This window comes from Anomaloglossus baeobatrachus, chromosome 7, assembly GCF_048569485.1.
Source record: "Anomaloglossus baeobatrachus isolate aAnoBae1 chromosome 7, aAnoBae1.hap1, whole genome shotgun sequence".
NCBI classification, from domain to species: domain Eukaryota; kingdom Metazoa; phylum Chordata; class Amphibia; order Anura; family Aromobatidae; genus Anomaloglossus; species Anomaloglossus baeobatrachus.
Genome location: NC_134359.1, coordinates 272,707,570 through 272,727,356, shown reverse-complemented (window position 1 = coordinate 272,727,356; position 19,787 = coordinate 272,707,570). Strand labels below are relative to the sequence as shown.

The following is a 19,787-nucleotide window of genomic DNA, read 5'->3' as shown; positions in this document are numbered from 1 at the left end:
GGATAGCCCTTGCCTCACTGCCCGCGGGACAGCACTAGCACCGCCCGCGGCACAGCACTAGCACCGCCCGCATTGCCCTCCCTTCTGTGACCATTCTCTTCTACCCCCCAGTAAGCTACAGTCAGCTTATAAACACACATGCCTCATTTGTTATGATCAATTAAAGCGCACCAATCACCAGGATTTTCCTATATAACCTAAAGCCAGTGCTATACTGGCACTATCAGGCTGATTCTATACATACCTGTAGTTGTCAGCTCGGATGTATAGGTTTTTAAACACAAGTAAAGTTTGTAAAATTAGCTGCTTGTTGAGTGACAGCAGCTGATAGCTGGGGTGGGGTTTCATAGTTATCCACTCTCCCTATTATTTATGCTAATTGTTTTAGTTTGTGACAAAAAGGACCTGTGCTTATGTCATACCCATGTGACCAGAAGGGGCGGGGCCTCAGCCAGCAGAAAAATGTTACTTCCTGGTATAAGCTATGTTGGCTGAGGCCCCGCCCCTTCTGGTCACATGGGTATGACATTAGCACAGGTCCTTCTAGTCAAAGTAAATTAATTCTATAATAGACTTAGCATAAATAACAGGGGGAGGGGATAACTATGAATACCCCCCCAGCTATCAGCTACTGTCACTCAACAAGCTGCTGATTTTACAAACTTTATTTGCTTGTGTTTCAAAACCTATACATCAACTAAAGGTATGTATAGAATCAGCCTGGTAGTGCCAGTATAGCACTGGCTTTAGGTTATATAGGAAAATCCTGGTGATTGGTACGCTTTAATTGGTCCATAAAGCTCAAGCATTGAAATATACTTTCGAGCCCCAGTGGAGCAATGTACTGACCCATAAGAGCATTGGCATCCTACACTGCTTGGCTGAAGGTAAAGGTAACCATCCAGAATCCTTCCTACCTGGTATAATCCACCAAGGTGGATCCGGATCCATCAGCAGTCGGAACCTTCTTCCTCACTTTCCCCTTCACGCGCTCCGGTTTTGCTTTGGCGGGTGCGGCCGGCTCAGTTTTCTCTTGTGCTTCCTCTGCTCCGCCGGCAGCAGGTTCAGAGTTGGCGATCTTTTTCCCGGTCTCCCGGTTCAGTTTGATCTTTTTCACAGTTGCCGCCGACGCAGGGATTATGTCTTTTTCGGGAATCTTCTCGGGTTTGACGAGCTCGGCCTCAGACTTTACTTTGGCAGGCGGGGGTTTCGGAGCCTCGGCGGCCTCCACCTTTATAGTCTTGGCTGTTTTTTCTTGCTCCTTTTCCGTAGGCTTGTCATCGAGTTTTCTTTTGCGCTTCTCGGGTTTGGACTCGGCCGGTCTCGGTTTTTCGGACGTTTTCTTAGATTTGTCTTCCTTAGTTGTGGGCTTATCAGACTTTGAGTCCTTTGTGTGGTCCTTTTTGTTCTTCTCGTCCTTCGTCTGTTTGCTATCTTGACCGTCTTTCGTTGCCTTGGGCTGGGCTTTACGAGGCGGCGCGGTTTTATCGTCTTTTTGGCTAGAAACGTGCTTTGAGCTCTCGTTCTTCTGAGATTCCTCCTTGACCTTCTTACTCGGTGGCTCGGTGCTTGCCGGTTTAGCTTTTTCTCCATCTCCTGGTTTTTCCACCTTGACCACTTTGGAAGCAGTTTCTTTCTTGGGTGGGTTAACCACATCGGCCCTGCGTTTCGCCTTGTCCACCTTTGCTCGGGGTTTTTCTCGTTTGTCCTTGTCGGAGAGAGGCTTCAGAGCAATCGACTCGGCATCCATGGGCTCGTCTCTAACCGGGGTAGCATCGTCTTTGCTGGTGGACACAAACATATGGTCAGTCCTTTTGCCGTCATCCCCATGCTGGTCTCGATGTTTCCTGGATCCATCATTCCCAGTCTTGGAAACGCCTTCGCTTTCTTCTTTCCGCCTCTTGCGATGTTTCTTATGCTTGTTGACCCTCGAGTCTCCAGATGGGATAAAAGGTTCCCTCTCCTTTGATTTTCTGGCGTCCTTCATGTGCGCTTCACGTGGCAGAAGCTTCTCCGGATAACCACTAACTAAGGGGCGCAGTCGGGGCAGTAAAGGTGGAGGATAATTGTCTCTTTGGCCACGATTATAAGGAGAGTGATCTCTTCGAGGCGGAGCTTGAAGGAGAAATCTATTGTCAGGGAAGTTTTCCCTTCCGATAGGCGACCTCTGTCTTGGAATGACATTAATTTGACATCCCTTGACATAATACTTTTCGTACCAGTCCCTGTAACTTCGTTCCCATTCTCTATAGGCTTCTTTTTCATACGGATCCCTCAGATCAGGCTGTCGGCCATATAAAGCTTTGACGTCATACGGCGGGAATTCACGGTAGCGGTTCGCGTAATCTCGTTCCCCTTCCACTTGCTGGAGTAGTCGCTTGTTGGCGGGAGATGGTGGTCTGTAGGGTGGGGACCGAGATCGAGAGTGGAACCTCCTGTACGGAGACCTTGACCTGGAACGAGGATATCCGTGAGATCGGGACCGGGAACGATAAGTCCGTCCTTTTCCGCCTTTTCCGTGGGCTTTCCTCTGATACGAAGGCGATCGCGAGAAAGACCGGGAACGCGATCGACTGAAAGACCGTGAATATGAACGCGACCTCGAAGAGCCGGATCTGGATTTAGAATAGGAGTAGGAACTTTTGGAGTAGGATGATCCAGAGTAAGGAGATTTAGACCTACAAAAAAACAAACAAAAAAAAACAACCCTGAAATATTAAAAAGGCATGCGCATAAACACACATACATATACACACATATATACAGTAATATATTTATATATACACACAGTATATACACACACTATACATAATATACACAAATATAAATAAAACATACAGGGATTATAGACACATATATATATATATATACATATATTATATATACACAAATTATAGACACTATATTCAGAGACTATATATGTGCATTTATGTATATTATATATGTATACACATTATATATATATATATATATATATATATATATATATATATATATATATATATATTCACACACACACACACACCTATATTATACACACAGATATACATATATACACAAATTATAGACTATATATAAATACATATATATTATATGCATTTATGTATTATATGTATACATACATTATATATACACTATATTCAATATATACATGCAAATATATACACAAATTATAGAGACCATATACAGAGACACTATATATATATATATATATATATATATATATATATATATATATATATTATGAATTTATGTATATTATATATGTATACACAATATTTATATACACACATTATGCACACTACACAGTATATTATATATATATATATATATTTTATATATATATATATATATATATATATATATATTTTATATATATATATATATATATATATATATATATATATATATATATATATATACACACACACACACACACGCACTGTATATATATATATACACACATACATACAGAGACAGACTATATATATATATATTATATATATATGCATTTATGTATATATGTATACACACATCTATATATTTTAGATACTATATGTATACATACATACATAATATATACACACACACACTATATGCAATATACACATGCAGAATATACACAAATATATATATATATATATATATGCGCAGGAGTGGTGGTGGAGTAGGGTGATGCTGCGGACGGTGCAGCAGGTGTCCCGTCCCAGATGCTCGCTGCGGGTGCCGAGAGGCAGGCAACATCCAGAAACTGTCGGCTGTGTGGGTTTCAAAGAAATGGTGCCTGGAGTCGGCGCATGCGCAGATTGAGTTATCAGCTCAATGACAAACTGAGCTCTCATCTGCACATGTTCCACATTGGGGCGCCATGTTCTGCTGCTGGGAGATCAATGGGCCAGAGGTGGCGTGTGAACACATGAGATATTGAGCCGAGAGCCCCATCTGTGCATGCGCCGACTCCGGGTGATATTATTCGAAGCCCGCAGCACCCACATTTTTAGGATGGCCCTGGCCTCACAGCCCACATCGAGCTGATCAGCACAACGGCCCGCAGCATTGCCCCTGCCTCCTGTGACCCCTCTCCACCACCTCCCATTAAGTTACAAAGTGCGTCTTATAATCCAAAGAATATATATATTAGTGTTTACACACACAGATAACAGTGCAGTGGTTACATCTAGTAAAGCATGCATGTGGTTATTTAGCCCCAGCTAGAGAGGGTTGGGTATGTGCACTTGCACAAAACCATCAGAAATATGGAGTTGGGGCATGAATGATTGAGGTTTTTACATGTGATAGACAAAATCCTGAAAATGTACACAGAAGAAAAAAAAATACCAGGGATGATAAAAGTTCCAATACACCCCGACAAAAAAATAAAGAAATCTAGGGATCATGCACGTAGAGCTTTCCACTCTGCTCTTACCTGGAATAGGATCGCTTCCGCTCTTTCTGTATCTTCTTATATTCCAGCAGTTCTTTCGCAAAATCGTTTGCAAATTCTTCAAGTTTTGATTTCTTTTTCTCTCTAAAGGAAATGTACAATTGCAAAAGAACAAAAGGAAAAAAAAAAGAAAAAAAAAAAAAAAAAGAAAGTCAACATGCAAGTTGCTGTCTTTATGGGATAAAAGAGAGCTATCTGCATAGTTGCCTCGAGTGTTCGCTTTCAGGATGTTGTCTTATCACAGAATCAGTAATTAGTTATGGAGTGACTTACAATATTGTATGTGTTCAGTGTATGTCGCAGGTATATACCGGGAGGGCGTACACCATTATACAGGCATATGGGGGTATAATCCTTTATACCTTACAATATACGCTTTTTCTAGATGCCTCTATATAGAATATTAGTGTATGGGAGTATATACCAGGGGAGGACACTCTTGGATCCGCATCTAGTAAATAGGGGCCAATGGAAATATAGGACAGGTTGGTTAGTACCTGAAAATTCAGCATGAATGCATGTTATATAGGGAATCCTATCAGCAGGTATTTGCTGTGGAATCTGAGATAAGGACAGAGACCCTGATTCCAGCGATGTGTCACTTACTGGTCTGTTTTGCGTTGTTTTAATAAAATCAGTGTTTTATCATCAAGAGATTATCACTACAGGGACTAGTCATCTCATGCTTCCTGGTCCAACCACGCCCCCAGCACTGATTGGCAGCTTACTAAGAGTGTACACAGAAATCTGCCAATCAGTGGTGTGGGCGGGGTTACACACAGCTCAGCAGCAGAGAAAACTGGGATTGTATCAAAATGAGATCATAGAGACCAGCAAGTGACAATGCTGGAATCAGGGTCTCAGCCCCTACATGATGCTGATCTCCGATTACATAGCAAAAACCTGCGGACAGATTCCCTTTATGGGTCCCCATACACATCAGATAGGTGTTGGGTGACTGATACACAGGAAAGTTCAGCCGAGCGCTCCGGTGGTCTATGGAAGAGCCCATGTCAGACTCACCTGGCAGTAGTGTAATGTGTACAGGGGTCTTAAAGTTTTGTCTTAGTGTGGTGTCTCAGTACCTGGCGCCCATAGTGCAATATACTATGGCACCTTTATATAATACCACTTATCAGACTTTACCAAACTGTACACAGTGTAACCCCAAATACAAATGTTTGCCTTAGCTTTTCCTTACAACCCCCATACTTACTCCTCCTTTAGTCGCCTCTGCTCCCTGTAGAATTCCTCTTTGGAGAGCGGTGGTGCCAGGGACTGCGCAGGGAGTGCGTTTGCATGTGCTGCCTGAACCGCCGGATTCACCCATGGGGCAGACACCGTTGCGGGCGCCGAGGGGAAGCCCGGGGGTGGAACGTTGTAGCCAGCCGCAGGAGGCTGTCCTGGTGGGAACTGTGGCGGGAACTGAGGTGGTGGCACCCCAGGAGGCAGCTGAAGACCATGGGGTGGCGGAGGAGGAAAGAGGGGTGCCGGTGGTGGGACATACACAGGACCCGAGGAGGCCAAAGACGGTACTTGGTTTCTCGGTGGGCGGTCGTTGTGAGGGTGGCGGCCACGGCTGTGACTAGAGGAAAAAAACAAAAAATAACAGATCAAATCACATGTAAATAGTGCGGCTGCACCAATTCTCAGCCCAGGACCAATGACCGCGACCCCTTCATCCCCAGGACTGGTCCCAGATCATTGAAGCCTATGAGATGCCATCACCAACACGTGACAGAGCTAGGTTATAGCACTTACCCGTCCCATCCCATGTGCGGCCGGGGCCCAGACGGTCTCGGGATATTGGCTCTCATCAGTGGGGCTGTGAAATAAACAGTATATTATAAAGCAGCCAAAATGGGATAAATACTTGTGAGGACATGAATGCATCCATAGAAGTCAGGGGCGGGCACAGTGCGGCCCGAGACAGCCGACGGGCAGGAACAGAAAACTACATACAGGGCTATGTGGGGGCTCATGCTGTATATAGGGACTAGGAGGGGCTCAGAAACACACACACACATTATATATATACACACAGGGCTATATGGGGGCTCATGCTGTATATAGGGACTATGAGGGGCTCAGAAACACATATATACACACACACAGGGCTATATGGGGGCTCATGCTGTATATACTGTAGGAGGCTATGCAGGGGCTCAGAAATAAATTATATATACATACACACACACAGGGCTATGTGAGGGCTCGGAAATCTATATACAGGGCTATGTGGGGGCTCATGCTGTATATAGGGACTAGGAGGGGCTCAGAAACACACACACACATTTTATTTATATATATATATATATATATATATATATATATATATATATATATATATATATATATATATATACACACACACATACACAGGGCTATATGGGGGCTCATGCTGTATATAGGGACTATGAGGGGCTCAGAAACACATATATATACACACACACACAGGGCTATATGGGGGCTCATGCTGTATATAGGGACTATGAGGGGCTCAGAAACACATATATACACACACACAGGGCTATATGGGGGCTCATGCTGTATATACTGTAGGAGGCTATGCAGGGGCTCAAATAAATTATATATGCATACACACACACAGGGCTATGTGGGGGCTTATACTGTATATAGGATTCTATTACAGTCGAAGGGCTGAGAACAAATATACACAGGGCTATTTGGAAGTTCACGCTGTATATAGGGGGCCATGTGGGGGTTCATACTGTAAAGGGCTATATGGGGCTCATAATGTATATAGGAGGCTATTTGGGGCTCACGTATATAGGAGGCTATTTGGGGCTCACGTATATAGGAGGCTACGAGGGGCTCACGTATATAGGAGGCTACGAGGGGCTCACGTATATAGGAGGCTACGACGGGCTCACGTATATAGGAGGCTACGACGGGCTCACGTATATAGGAGGCTACGACGGGCTCACGTATATAGGAAGCTATGAGGGGCTCTTGTATATAGGAGGCTATGAGGGGCTCTTTTATATAGGAGGCTATGAGGGGCTCTTTTAAATAGGAGGCTATGAGGGGCTCTTTTATATAGGAGGCTATGAGGGGCTCTTTTATATAGGAGGCTATGAGGGGCTCTTTTATATAGGAGGCTATGAGGGGCTCTTTTATATAGGAGGCTATGAGGGGCTCTTTTATATAGGAGGCTATCAGGGGCTCTTGTATAGGAGGCTATGAGGGGCTCTTGTATAGGAGGCTATGAGGGGCTCTTTTATATAGGAGGCTATGAGGGGCTCTTTTATATAGGAGGCTATGAGGGGCTCTTGTATAGGAGGATATAAAGGGCTGACTGTATATAGGAGGCTATGAGGGGCTCTTGTATATAGAAGGCTATGAGGGGCTCTTGTATAGGAGGCTATGAGGGGCTCTTGTATAGGAGGCTATGAGGGGCTCTTGTATAGGAGGCTATGAGGGGCTCTTGTATAGGAGGCTATGAGGGGCTCTTGTATAGGAGGCTATGAGGGGCTTTTGTATATAGGAGGATATAAAGGGCTGACTGTATATAGGAGGCTATGAGGGGCTCTTGTATATAGGAGGCTATGAGGGGCTCTTGTATAGGAGGCTATGAGGGGCTCTTGTATAGGAGGCTATGAGGGGCTCTTGTATATAGGAGGCTACAAGGGGCTCTTGTATATAGGAGGCTACAAGGGGCTCTTGTATATAGGAGGATATAAAGGGCTGACTGTATATAGGAGCCTATAAGGGGATCAATGTATTTATAAAGCTATGTGCAGGCTCGTCCTGTATATAGAGGGACTATGTGAGAGCCCACTGTATATTGGGGGCTTATCCTGTATTTAGGTGGCTGTGTGGAACCTCATACTATATATAGGTTTGTGTGGGGCCTCATACGGTATAATGGGGTCTGTGTATTAGTTTTCATTTTGTATATAGGGGAGGTCAGAATACTTTATTCTGCTCAATATTAAGTGATACAATATGAACATAAAATAATTAATATGTTAATATTGAGCAGTATTGGTTCGGCCTCCACACCAGTCACTGTCTCATGTAGTCCCCCAGGAAAATTAATTGCCCACCCCGGCCATAAGTGCGTTAATAAACTGCTATGAGATGAAGATCCTTACGACACCAGCAAATAGCCCGGAGTAAAGTAAAGTCCTGCTTGTGGTCCCCGAGCTTGTGAGCGGACGCAGGGCATGAAGAGCGGAGAGGTGAGGGGCGGCCATTGCTCCCCCTCTTAATTTTTGCACTTGCTGAGGACATCCATCAACAACCGTTTTCTCCTTCTCGTGGCTTTTACACTGGGATATTAATAATCCAGCCATGCCCCGAATTCCCTAAGCAATAACCGAACTTCGAGAACTGTAAAATGTTAACCCTATTTTATTAGCCCAAAACTGAACCAAACTACGACCGTCACAGGAGTGTATGTGACCGAAGCTCTGCCGAACCCCTCCGGCACTGCGGCCATAATACACAAGCCAAAATAACGGCACAAAACCAGAACATTTAATACTCATCTGGCAATAGGCACATAAAAAGATACAAAACGGAAGCCATCGCCCCCTGACCACTACGTACTCGGAGGAGGGAGGTGGTGAGTAGACGGCGGCATCTGTCCCAGTACCGGCACATGGAAGCCCTATAGCAAGGAAAAAAAAATGCAAAGAGTTGAGGATTTTTTATTTTTCTGCAATTTTTGGTTAAACATAGTATATAAAGTGTAAAGACTCACTTTGTCTCCCAGATGGCTATTGTTGGGCAGCGGTAAACTGCTCCCCGATGAGACAGAAGAACGAGAGCTTTCACGCTTTTCATGACTGATTAACAAAAAAAAAGAAAAAAAATTAAAAAAAAAAAAAGACAAAATTATTAGAAAAAAAAAATACTAAAAATAATTAAACATTCCATCCTGTGTCTTAGGCTAGGTTCACATTTCCCTTAAAATGTATCAGTCACAATCCACGGCTCTGGTAAACAACGCAATCTGTTTAGCAGATTCCGTTGTGTCCCATAGACTTGTATTAGTGGCGGATTACCTTGCGTTGCATCCGCTGCGTCGCGGTCAGTCGTTTTTGGACTGACCGCCGGGCAGGAGCAACGCAGAATGTAACATTTTTAGGGCCGTCAAAATTAACGCGCTGCGCAGGAATCCGTCGCCATCAGTCAAGCTTGTAATGTTTGTCTATGGCGCTGGATTCCATCGTAATCCGTCTTATGACGGAATCCAGCGCTGGATTCAGTCATGCTCTACTGAGCATGCCCAGCAGGTTCGGCACACCCACTGGGCTGTCCCAAACACAAACAGATCATGACTGATCAGTCAAAAAACGGATGCACAGCGGATGTAACGGACGTGACATCCGTTTTTTCACAGGATTTTTGTGAAAAACACATCCATTGCGTCAGTTGACATCTAAAAAACGACTGATCCGTCGCTGACGGATTTAAAACGGAAATTTGAACCTAACCTTAGGGATTCTGTCAAACATCTAGAAGTCCCTACAGAGAATAAACCTCTTCCACCTCACGCTATAGGAATGACACACTGTATTTTTCGGATTGCAAGACACACTTTTCCTGCCAAAAATTTGGGAGGAAAATGAGGGGTGCGTCTTCTAATCCGAATGTAGCTTAATGGGAGGTGGTGGAGAGGGGTAGCAGGAGGCAGGGGTGATGCTGTGGCCGCTGTGGCTGGGGGCACTGTGCTGTGAGCAGTGAGACAGGAGCCATCCTGAAAATGTCGCAGTGCGGGCTTCAAATAATGGCGCTCGGAGTCGGCGCGTGCGCAGATGGAGCTCTTGGCTCAAGATGATATCTGTGCATGCGCCGCCTCCGGCCCATTGATCTACCAGCAGCGGACTTAAAAGGACATTGGCGCCAGGAGGTGGCGCATGCGCAGATGAGGTGTCGACTTGTCATTGAGCTGTTAGCTCAATCTGCATATGCGCCGACTCCGGGCGCCATTTCTTTGAAGTCCGCACCGCCAACAGTTTCTGGATGTTGCCTACCTCACAGTGCCCACCATCTGCGACACCCGCCGCACCACCCGCAGCATCGCTCTGCTCCACCACCGCCCCTGCCTCCTGTGACCCCGCTCCTTCACCACTGCCACCCCCGGGATTATAAGACGGACCCTTTTTTCTCTAAATTTGGGGTGCGTCTTATAAAAACCAAAAAGAAGGGAATTTTGTTACTTACCGTAAATTCCTTTTCTTCTAGCTCCAATTGGGAGACCCAGCCGATTGGGTGTATAGCTACTGCCTCCGGAGGCCACACAAAGTATTACACTAAAAAGTGTAAGGCCCCTCCCCTTCTGCATATACACCCCCCGTGGGATCACGGGCTGCTTCAGTTTTAGTGCAAAAGCAAGAAGGAGGAAAGCCAATAACTGGTTAAACAATTCAATCCGAAGGAACATCGGTGAACTGAAACCCTTCAACATGAACAACATGTGTACCCGAACAACCAAAAATCCCGAAGGAACAGGGGCGGGTGCTGGGTCTCCCAATTGGAGCTAGAAGAAAAGGAATTTACGGTAAGTAACAAAATTCCCTTCTTCTTCGGCGCTCCATTGGGAGACCCAGACGATTGGGACGTCCAAAAGCAGTCCCTGGGTGGGTAAATTAATACCTCAAGTTTGGACTGTAAAAAACAGCCCTTCCCTACATGGAGGCAACCGCCGCCTGCAGGACTCTTCTACTTAGGCTGGCATCCGCCTAAGCGTAGGCATGCACCTGATAATGTTTGGTGAAGGTGTGCAGACTCGCCCAGGTAGCCGCCTGGCACACCTGCTGAGTCGTAGCCTGGTGTCGTAATGCCCAGGACGCACCCACGGCTCTGGTAGAATGGGCCTTCAGCCCTGATGGAACCGGAAGCCCAGCAGAGCGGACAGCTTCAAGAATTGGTTCCATGATCCCTCGAGCCAGGGTGGATTTGTAAGCCTGCGACCCTTTGCGCTGACCAGCGACAAGTACAAAGAGTGCACCCGAGCGGCGCAGGGGCGCCGTGCGGGAAAAGTAGATTCTGAGCGCTCTCATCAGATCCAACATATGCAAATCCAATTCACATCGATGAACTGGATGAGGACAAAAGGAAGGTAAGGAGATATCCTGACTGAGATGAAAGGGGGATACCACCTTAGGGAGAAACCCCGGAATCAGGCGCAGCACTACCTTGTCTTGGTGAAACACCAGGAAGGGAGCTTTGGATGACCGCGCTGCTAGCTCGGACACTCTCTGAAGAGACGTGACCGCTACCAAAAAGGCCACTTTCTGTGAAAGTCGAGAAAGTGAAACATCCCTCAGAGGCTCAAAGGGCGGCTCCTGGAGAGCAATTAGTACCCTGTTCAGATCCCATGGGTCTAACGGCCTCTTGTACGGAGGGACAATGTGACAAACCCCCTGCAGGAACGTGCGTACCTGAGGAAGTCGTACTATGCGCTTCTGAAAGAATACAGACAGCGCTGGGACTCGTCCGTTACGGGAGCCGAGCGACAAACCTTTTCCCAAACCAGATTGCAGGAAGGAAGGAAAAGTAGGCAATGCAAATGTCCAGGGAGACACTCCCTGAGCAGAGCACTAAGATAAGAATATCTTCCACGTCGTGTGGTAGATCTTGGCAGACGTCGGCTTCCTAGCCCGTCTCATGGTGGCAATGACGTCTTGAGATAATCCTGAAGACGCTAGGATCCAGGACTCAATGGCCACACAGTCAGGTTCAGGGCTGTAGAATTCAGATGGAAAAAACGGCCCTTGGGACAGAAAGTCTGGCCGGTCTGGTAGTGCCCACGGTTGGCCGACCGTGAGATGCCACAGATGCGGGTACCACGACCTCCTCGGCCAGTCTGGGGCGACGAGGATGGCGCGGCGGCAATCGGAGCTGATCTTGCGTAGCTCTCTGGCAACAGTGCCAGATGGGGAAACACAGAGGGTAGCTGGACCTGCGACCAATCCTGAACTAAGGCGTCTGCCGCCAGAGCTCTTTGATCGTGAGACCGCGCCATGAAAATCGGGGCCTTGTGGTTGTGCCGAGACGCCATTAGGTCGACGTCCGGCCTCCCCCAGCGGCTACAGATTTCTTGACACCCGTCCGGGTGCCGAAACCATTCCCCTGCGTCCATGCCCTGGCGACTGAGGAAGTCTGCTTCCCAGTTTTCTACGCCCGGGATGTGAACTGCGGATATGGTGTATGCTCCGTCTTACACCCACATCCGAATCCGCCGGACTTCCTGGGAGGCTTGCCGACTGCGTGTCCCGCCTTGGTGGTTGATGTATGCCACCGCTGCGAAGTTGACCGACTGAATTCGGATCTGTTTGCCTTCCAGCCTCTGCTGGAAGGCTTGCAGGGCAAGATACCCTGCCCAGGTTTCCAGAACATTGATCTGAAGGGTGGACTCCTCTGAAGAGAGTCCTTGCCCGCCTGAGAAAGGGGTACGTTCCTGTCTAGGGACGTCGACTTCCCATCCCATTGGCGAAGAATGTCCTATAGAAGTGGACGCAGATGAAAACTGCGCGAAAGAGACTGCCTCTGCACGAGGCGTCTTAAGGGGTGTGACTGGCTTTGAGGGAGAGACTGCACCCCCGTCTGTAGTGAACGCCGTATGTCCAGCGGGAGCTGCACTATCGCTGAGAGAGTGTGAAGCTCCATGCCAAGATATGTCAGCGATTGGGTCGGTCAGATTTAACTTTAAAAAGTTTATGATCCACCCGAAACTCTGGAGAGTCTCCAGCGCCACGTTCAGGCTGTGTTGGCATGCCTCTTGAGAGGGTGCCTTGACGAGTAGATCGTCCAAGTAAGGGATCACAGAGTGACCCTGAGAGTGCAGGACTGCTCCCACTGCTGCCATAACTTGGTGAAAAGCCGTGGGGCTGTCACCAGACCGAAGGGCAGGGCTACGAACTGAAGATGCTCGTCTTCAATAACGAATCGTAGCCAACACCGGTGCTCTGGAGCAATCGGCACGTGGAGATAAGCATCCTGATGTCTATTGACGGTAGGAAACCTCCTTGAGACATTGAGACAATGACGGAGCGGGGGGATTTCCTCCGGAACCGTCTGGTTTTCACGTGCTTGTTGAGCAGTTTTAGGCCCAAAACGGAACGGAAAGAACCGTCGTTTTTTGGTACCACAACCAGATTGAAGTAAAAACCGTATCTTGTTCCTGAGGAGGAACAGGGATTACCACTCCTTCTGCCTGCAGAAGAGCATCGGCTCGGTCGGAAGGTGATGAAGTTCAGAAGATCTAGTCGGAGGACGAGAACATAACTCCATCCTGTACACGTGAGACAAAATGTCTCTCACCCACCGGTCCTTGACCTGTGGCAGCTAAATGTCGCCAAGCGGGAGAGTCTGCCACCGACCGCGGATGCGGAGAGAGAGGGCTGAACGTCATGAGGAAACCGCTTTGGTATCGGTTCCTCCGGCTGCCTTCCTTGGGCGTGATTGAGCCCGCCAGGAATCTGCGCCTCTCTGAGCCTTTTGAGTCCTTTTGGACGAGGACAATTGGGACCTGCCCGAGCCTGGGAAGGACCGAAACCTCGACTGTCCCTTCCTCTGTTGGGTGTTGTTTGATCTGGGGTGGTGTAAGGAAGAGTCCTTACCCTTGGACTGTTTAAGGATTTCATCCAATCGCTGACCAAACAGTCTGTCACCAGATAATGGCAAACTGGTTAAGCACTGTTTTGGAAGCAGAATCTGCTTTCCATTCCCTCAACCACAAGGCTCTGCGTAAAACCACGGAGTTGGCGGACGCCACTGACGTACGGCTCGTAGAGTGCAGGACAGCATTAATAGCGTAAGTCGCAATGCAGACATTGCGAGGTTAAGGACGCCATCTGCGGCACAGATGTACATGTGACAGTGTCCACGTGCGCAAGACCAGCTGAAATAGCTTGGAATGCCCGTACGGCTGCGAATGCCGGAGCCAACCGACGCGCCGATAGCTTCATAGACAGAATTCAACCAGAGGACCATCTGTCTGACAATGGCATCTTTAAGTGAAGTCCCATCTTCCACTGCAACTATGGATCTAGCCGCAAGCCTGGAGATTGGGGGATCCACCTTTGGACACTAGGTCCAGCGCTTGACCACGTCAGGGGGAAAGGGATAACGCGTATCCTAAAGACGTGTGGAGAAACGCTTGTCTGGATAAGCGTGGTGTTTCCGGATTGCTTCTCTGAAGTCAGAGTGGCCGGAAAAGTACTCAATATACGCTTGAGACATTGAAAAAGGAATTTCTCCTGCTGCGAAGCTGACTCCTCCACCGGAGGAGCTGAGGGAGAAATATCCAACATTCCATTGATGGACGCTAGAAGAACATTCACTATGGCGTCACCATCCGGTGTATCCGGATTGAGAGCGGTCTCAGGATCAGAGTCCTGATCAGCTACGTCTGCCTCATCATACAGAGAGTCTTGCTGGGACCCTAACCAGTGATGAAGCCGAGTGCCGCTCCCAGCGAGCTCGCTTAGGCTGTCTGGGACTGTTGTCAGAGCCTGCGCCCTGGGATGCATGGGACCCCCCCGGAGCACTGATTTGTTCCAAATGAGGGTGGCCCAGGAGCATTGTATCAATATTGCCCATGGTCCGTCTGGACTGCAAAGTCTCTAAGATGTTAGTCACAGTCACAGACATCTATCAGCCAAAACTGCCACTCCGTCCCTGTCCCTGGACAGGGTTCACAGGTGGTTCCTTTGGCCACCTCTAGCAGATACCCCGGCTGACCAAGTGCTACAGGGGAGCATTGCACACAATGGGGACAGTGGAACCTGCAGTACAAGCAGCATAGAAAGCCTGTGCCTTGGCACCCTAGCTTTTTTGCTGCTGTCTAGAAGTATATAGCCAAGAATAGCGACCGTACAATGCAATGTATAGCATACAAGCAGAAAGTACAAATGAACACTTCAGCACATGCAATACAAGCAGCATAGAAAACCTGTGCCTTAGCACCCTTGCTTTTTTGCTGCTGTTGTCCAGCCATCTAGGAGTATATAGCCAAGAATAGCGACCGTACAGTGCAATGTATAGCATACAAGCATAAAGTACAAATGAACACTTCAGCACATGCAATACAAGCAGCCTAGAAAGCCTGTGCCTTAGCACCCTTGCTTTTTGCTGCTGTAGTCTAGCCATCTAGGCATAAAGTACAAATGGCATTAGTGGGGTCAGCACTTCAGGTGCCGCTTACCGCCCGCACAAAAGCGGGTGTGTGGTCGCCCGAATCCTGTGACTGGTTGCCCAGAGCTTGTCTCCCTTCTCCAGCCCAGACTGCGTGCAGGAATGGCCGCCGGCGTCTTGTGAAGAGGGGCGGGCCGTGGGCGTGCCCCAGACAAGAGCGGGAAACCGGCGTCCCACTGTGTTCAGTGAAGGGGGCTGGAGAATGCAAAGCAGACTCCAGCTCTCGGCGCTGACTTTCTGTACAGCGTCCCGCCCCTCCCCTGACTGGCAGGGCTGGGGGCGGGAACGAAGTGAAAACTAGGCCGCAAAGCCGGGGACTCGAGTAATAAGCGCGGCCGTCCGCGTGCACGGCCAGCGCGGAAGTCCCCGGCGCACCACAAGTCCCAGCCGCGCCACAGTGTAAAACACCCCGCAGCGGCCGGCGCGGCAGTTTCTAACACATAAATTCACTCAGCTAAGCTGCAGTGAATAATAGCACAAGCGCTCCGCGCTGTTGTCCCCGGCGCACTAGCACTCCCAGCAATGCTGGTGTGTGTGTGCGCGATGTGTACGGGGACACAGAGTACCTTAATGTAGCAGGGCCCTGTCCCTGACGATACCCAGCTCCATATCCAGCAGGTTCTCCGGGTCTGTGGATGGAGCCCGGTCTCAGTGCCTGGAGACCGGTAAGATCCCACTTCACCAGAGCCCTTCAGGGGGATGGAGAAGGAAAACAGCATGTGGGCTCCAGCCTCCGTACCCGCAATGGGTACCTCAACCTTAACAAACACCCGACAAAAGTGGGGTGAGAAGGGAGCATGCTGGGGGCCCCATATGGGCCCACTTTTCTTCCAACCGACATAGTCAGCAGCTGCTGCTGACTAAAAACAGTGGAGCTATGCGTGGATGTCTGACCTCCTTCGCACAAAGCAGAAAACTGAAGCAGCCCGTGATCCCACGGGGGGTGTATATGCAGAAGGGGAGGGGCCTTACACTTTTTAGTGTAATACTTTGTGTGACCTCCGGAGGCAGTAGCTATACACCCAATCGGCTGGGTCTCCCAATGGAGCGCCGAAGAAATACAATGTCCAAATCAGTATCGAAATCTAAAAATGCCACATCACTGCGATTTGTCGCGGACCATAAAAAGCCAAAAAAAGAGTCATCTTATATTTTCAGACGCTTTAAAGGCCAATAAAGTATCGCAAAACCAGCTTACTGGTGATACGTAGACTCTCGCTCTCTTTCTCGCTCCGATTTCTCCCTCTCCTTATGGACCGGTGCCGGCTTTATTACTGGTTCTGTAGGTGGTGGTGCCACCGGCGGAGGCGCTACTGGCGGAGGCTGTGAATTTGATGGTGCAGTGCTGGGTGCGGCTGTCGTGGTAGTAGTAGTAGTAGTAGTAGTAGTAGTAGGAGCCGGGCTCGGGGATGATGAGCGTGGAGTAGGTGCTGAAGTGGTGGGCGCTATAAGAGGATCTTGCTGGCGAGACTGCACCGGACGCTGCGGTGGCGGCTGCGCGGCGCTACGTTGCGGTGGAGCCGGTTGCGGCGGCTGCCGCTGCTGGGGAGCACTCTGCTGTTTACGGATCCTCTTTGTATAACCAGTTTCATTTTTAAAATTATTCACAGCCTAAAAGCAGCAAAATGAGTGATTAATTAGTAACTGAGGAAACAAAGCTATCAAATGAGAAGTTACTTAGGTCATAAAAAATAAAATAAGTAATATAGCAGCACCTGACGTAGGAATTTATTGGCAATTAAGTTATCAGGAGAGACTTCATTCTGATGGCAGGTCGGGCACGTGTGATCCTCCGATTCCAGCAGAGAGGTGCGGATACCTAAATGTGGAGTATATGACAAAATTACAGCCAGGATCCATATAATACGAGAAATCATATTTAAAAGGGGTATTCCCATCTCCAAGATCCTATCCAGGTATGTAGTATGTGTAATAATAATAATATTAGCAAATACCTCCAATTAGAAATGTAGTATAGATCTCCTGATTAGCTATGTCCCTTACCTTAGGTGTCTATGATCGAATATCTCAAATATTCGGCTTCGCAAATATTTTCCAAATAGATCGCTGCTATTCAACTATTCAATGCACAATGTAAGTCTATGAGAAACCCGAATAGCAACTATTCGGAACTAATCGGGCTTCCTATAGACTTACATTGCGCATCGAATATTCACATAGCGGTGACTAATTTTGAAAATATTCGCAAAGCCGAATATTTGAGGTATACCACTAGCAATTAACTGTTACTATGAGTAGTCATAGCCATGGATACCTAAGCTAGTGCAATGCCCTGCAAATGAGGTAAGAGACATCGCTAATCAGGAGGATTATACTACGTACTACTACCACTACGTACTACTACCACTACCACTACGTACCACTACCACTACGACTACGTACCACTACCACTACGTACCACCACCACCACTACTACGTACTACCACTACCTACTACGTACTACCTACTACAACCTACTACGTACTACCTACTACCACCTACAACCACCTACTACGTACTACCTACTACCACCTACTACGTACTACCTACTACGTACTACCACTACCACTACTTGGAACTTAAAGGGTTATTTGCATCTCCAAGATCCTATCTGAATAGGTAGGTTTATTATTATAATTAATAATTTATAAATAATAATACATAAATAATACATATGTATTATGCATTATGTATTTATTATTTATAAATTATATTTTTATTTATGAATTATATTATTTTTATTTATAAATTATATTATTTTTATTTAGATATTATATATTTATAAATTATTAATAATAATAATAATACTAATAATAATAATAAAGAATTAGAAATACCTCTATTAGAAATGTAGTATAGTCCTTCTGATTCACTATCTAGCTTACCTCATGTGAAAGGCATTGCAGGACCTTAGGTATCTATGGTTATGACCAAGCATATTGTCACAGTTAGTTGCCGTGATCGTAACCATGGCTACTTAATGCCCTGAACATGAGGTAAGTGAAATAACTAATGAGGAGAACTATACTACATTTCTAATTGGAGGTATTTGGTAATATTATTATACCTAATACATATTGGAATCTCTGAGGCAGGAATACCCCTTTCTTTATTAAATCTTTATTTTTATATAGTACTAACATATTTCACAGCGCTTTACATACATTGGTAACACTGTCCCCATTGGGGCTCACAATCTAGAGTCCCTATCTGTATGTCTTTAGAGTGTGGGAGGAAACCGGAGAACCCGGAGGAAAGCCACGCAAACACGGGGAGAACATACAAACTCCTTGCAGATGGTGTCCTTCGTAGGATTTGAACCCAGGACCCCAGCGCTGCAAGACTGCAGTGCTAACCACTGAGCCACCACAAGACTGCAGTGCTAGCCACTGAGCCACCTATTAATGATAATGCATTAAGAAGTAAAAAGACAGGAACAATTTAACCCTTACGTGGTGGAGTGCTCCTGTGTTTTCTATGGAAATGCCGCAGACTGACGTCTCCGAGAGAACAAAGCAATTGGCTGTCCAAAATCGGAGCGGCCATATCGACCTCTCCCCTGACTATCAGTTGGACGGTGTCATCCGTACCAGTCAATATCGGGAGGGGGGGGGGGCATGGCCCACATTGGTCTAATTCATACGAGGGGGCTTAAATCATACAATAGACATAAAACACCACCACACATAGCTGAACCAAACACATCCTCTGTGATCACATGGTGAAACGCTCCAGTATTCATGATGAATGTCACACTGGGCGGCACGGTGGCTCAGTTGTTAGCACTGCAGTCTTGTGGTGGCTCAGTGGTTAGCACTGCAGGCTTGTGGTGGCTCAGTCGTTAGCACTGCAGGCTTGCAGCGCTGGGGTCTTGGGTTCTAGTCCCACTAAGGACAACATCTGTAAGGAGTTTGTATGTTCTCCCCGTGTTTGCGTGGGTTTCCTCCGGGGTCTCCGGTTTCCTCCCACACTCCAAAAACATACAGATAGGGAATTTAGATTGTGAGCCCCGATGGGGACAGTGTCGTTAATGTATGTAAAGCGCTGTGGAATATGGTAGCGCTATATAAAAAATAAAGATTTATTTTTATGATGTCACTGAACACTGTACTGCGGAATCAGAAAAAAGAGAATTTTGTTATTTACCGTAAATTATTTTTCTTATAGTTCC

General features: G+C 47.1%; 1 protein-coding gene across 2 annotated transcripts in view; it reads right to left on the bottom strand.

The window, feature by feature from the left end:
• Positions 1 to 19,787, bottom strand: part of RBBP6 (RB binding protein 6, ubiquitin ligase) — a 65,560-nt gene that overhangs the window by 9,045 nt on the left and 36,728 nt on the right. The window contains exons 9-16 of one of the 2 annotated variants that reach the window (XM_075318133.1): positions 17,332 to 17,435; positions 16,815 to 17,227; positions 9,174 to 9,258; positions 9,020 to 9,080; positions 6,206 to 6,269; positions 5,661 to 6,029; positions 4,427 to 4,528; positions 918 to 2,678 (exon numbers count right to left, since the gene is read on the bottom strand). In XM_075318133.1, coding sequence (XP_075174248.1) covers positions 918 to 2,678; positions 4,427 to 4,528; positions 5,661 to 6,029; positions 6,206 to 6,269; positions 9,020 to 9,080; positions 9,174 to 9,258; positions 16,815 to 17,227; positions 17,332 to 17,435 — 2,959 coding nt within the window. The remainder of the gene's footprint in view (positions 1 to 917; positions 2,679 to 4,426; positions 4,529 to 5,660; positions 6,030 to 6,205; positions 6,270 to 9,019; positions 9,081 to 9,173; positions 9,259 to 16,814; positions 17,228 to 17,331; positions 17,436 to 19,787) is intronic. The other variant, XM_075318134.1, reaches the window with a different exon arrangement.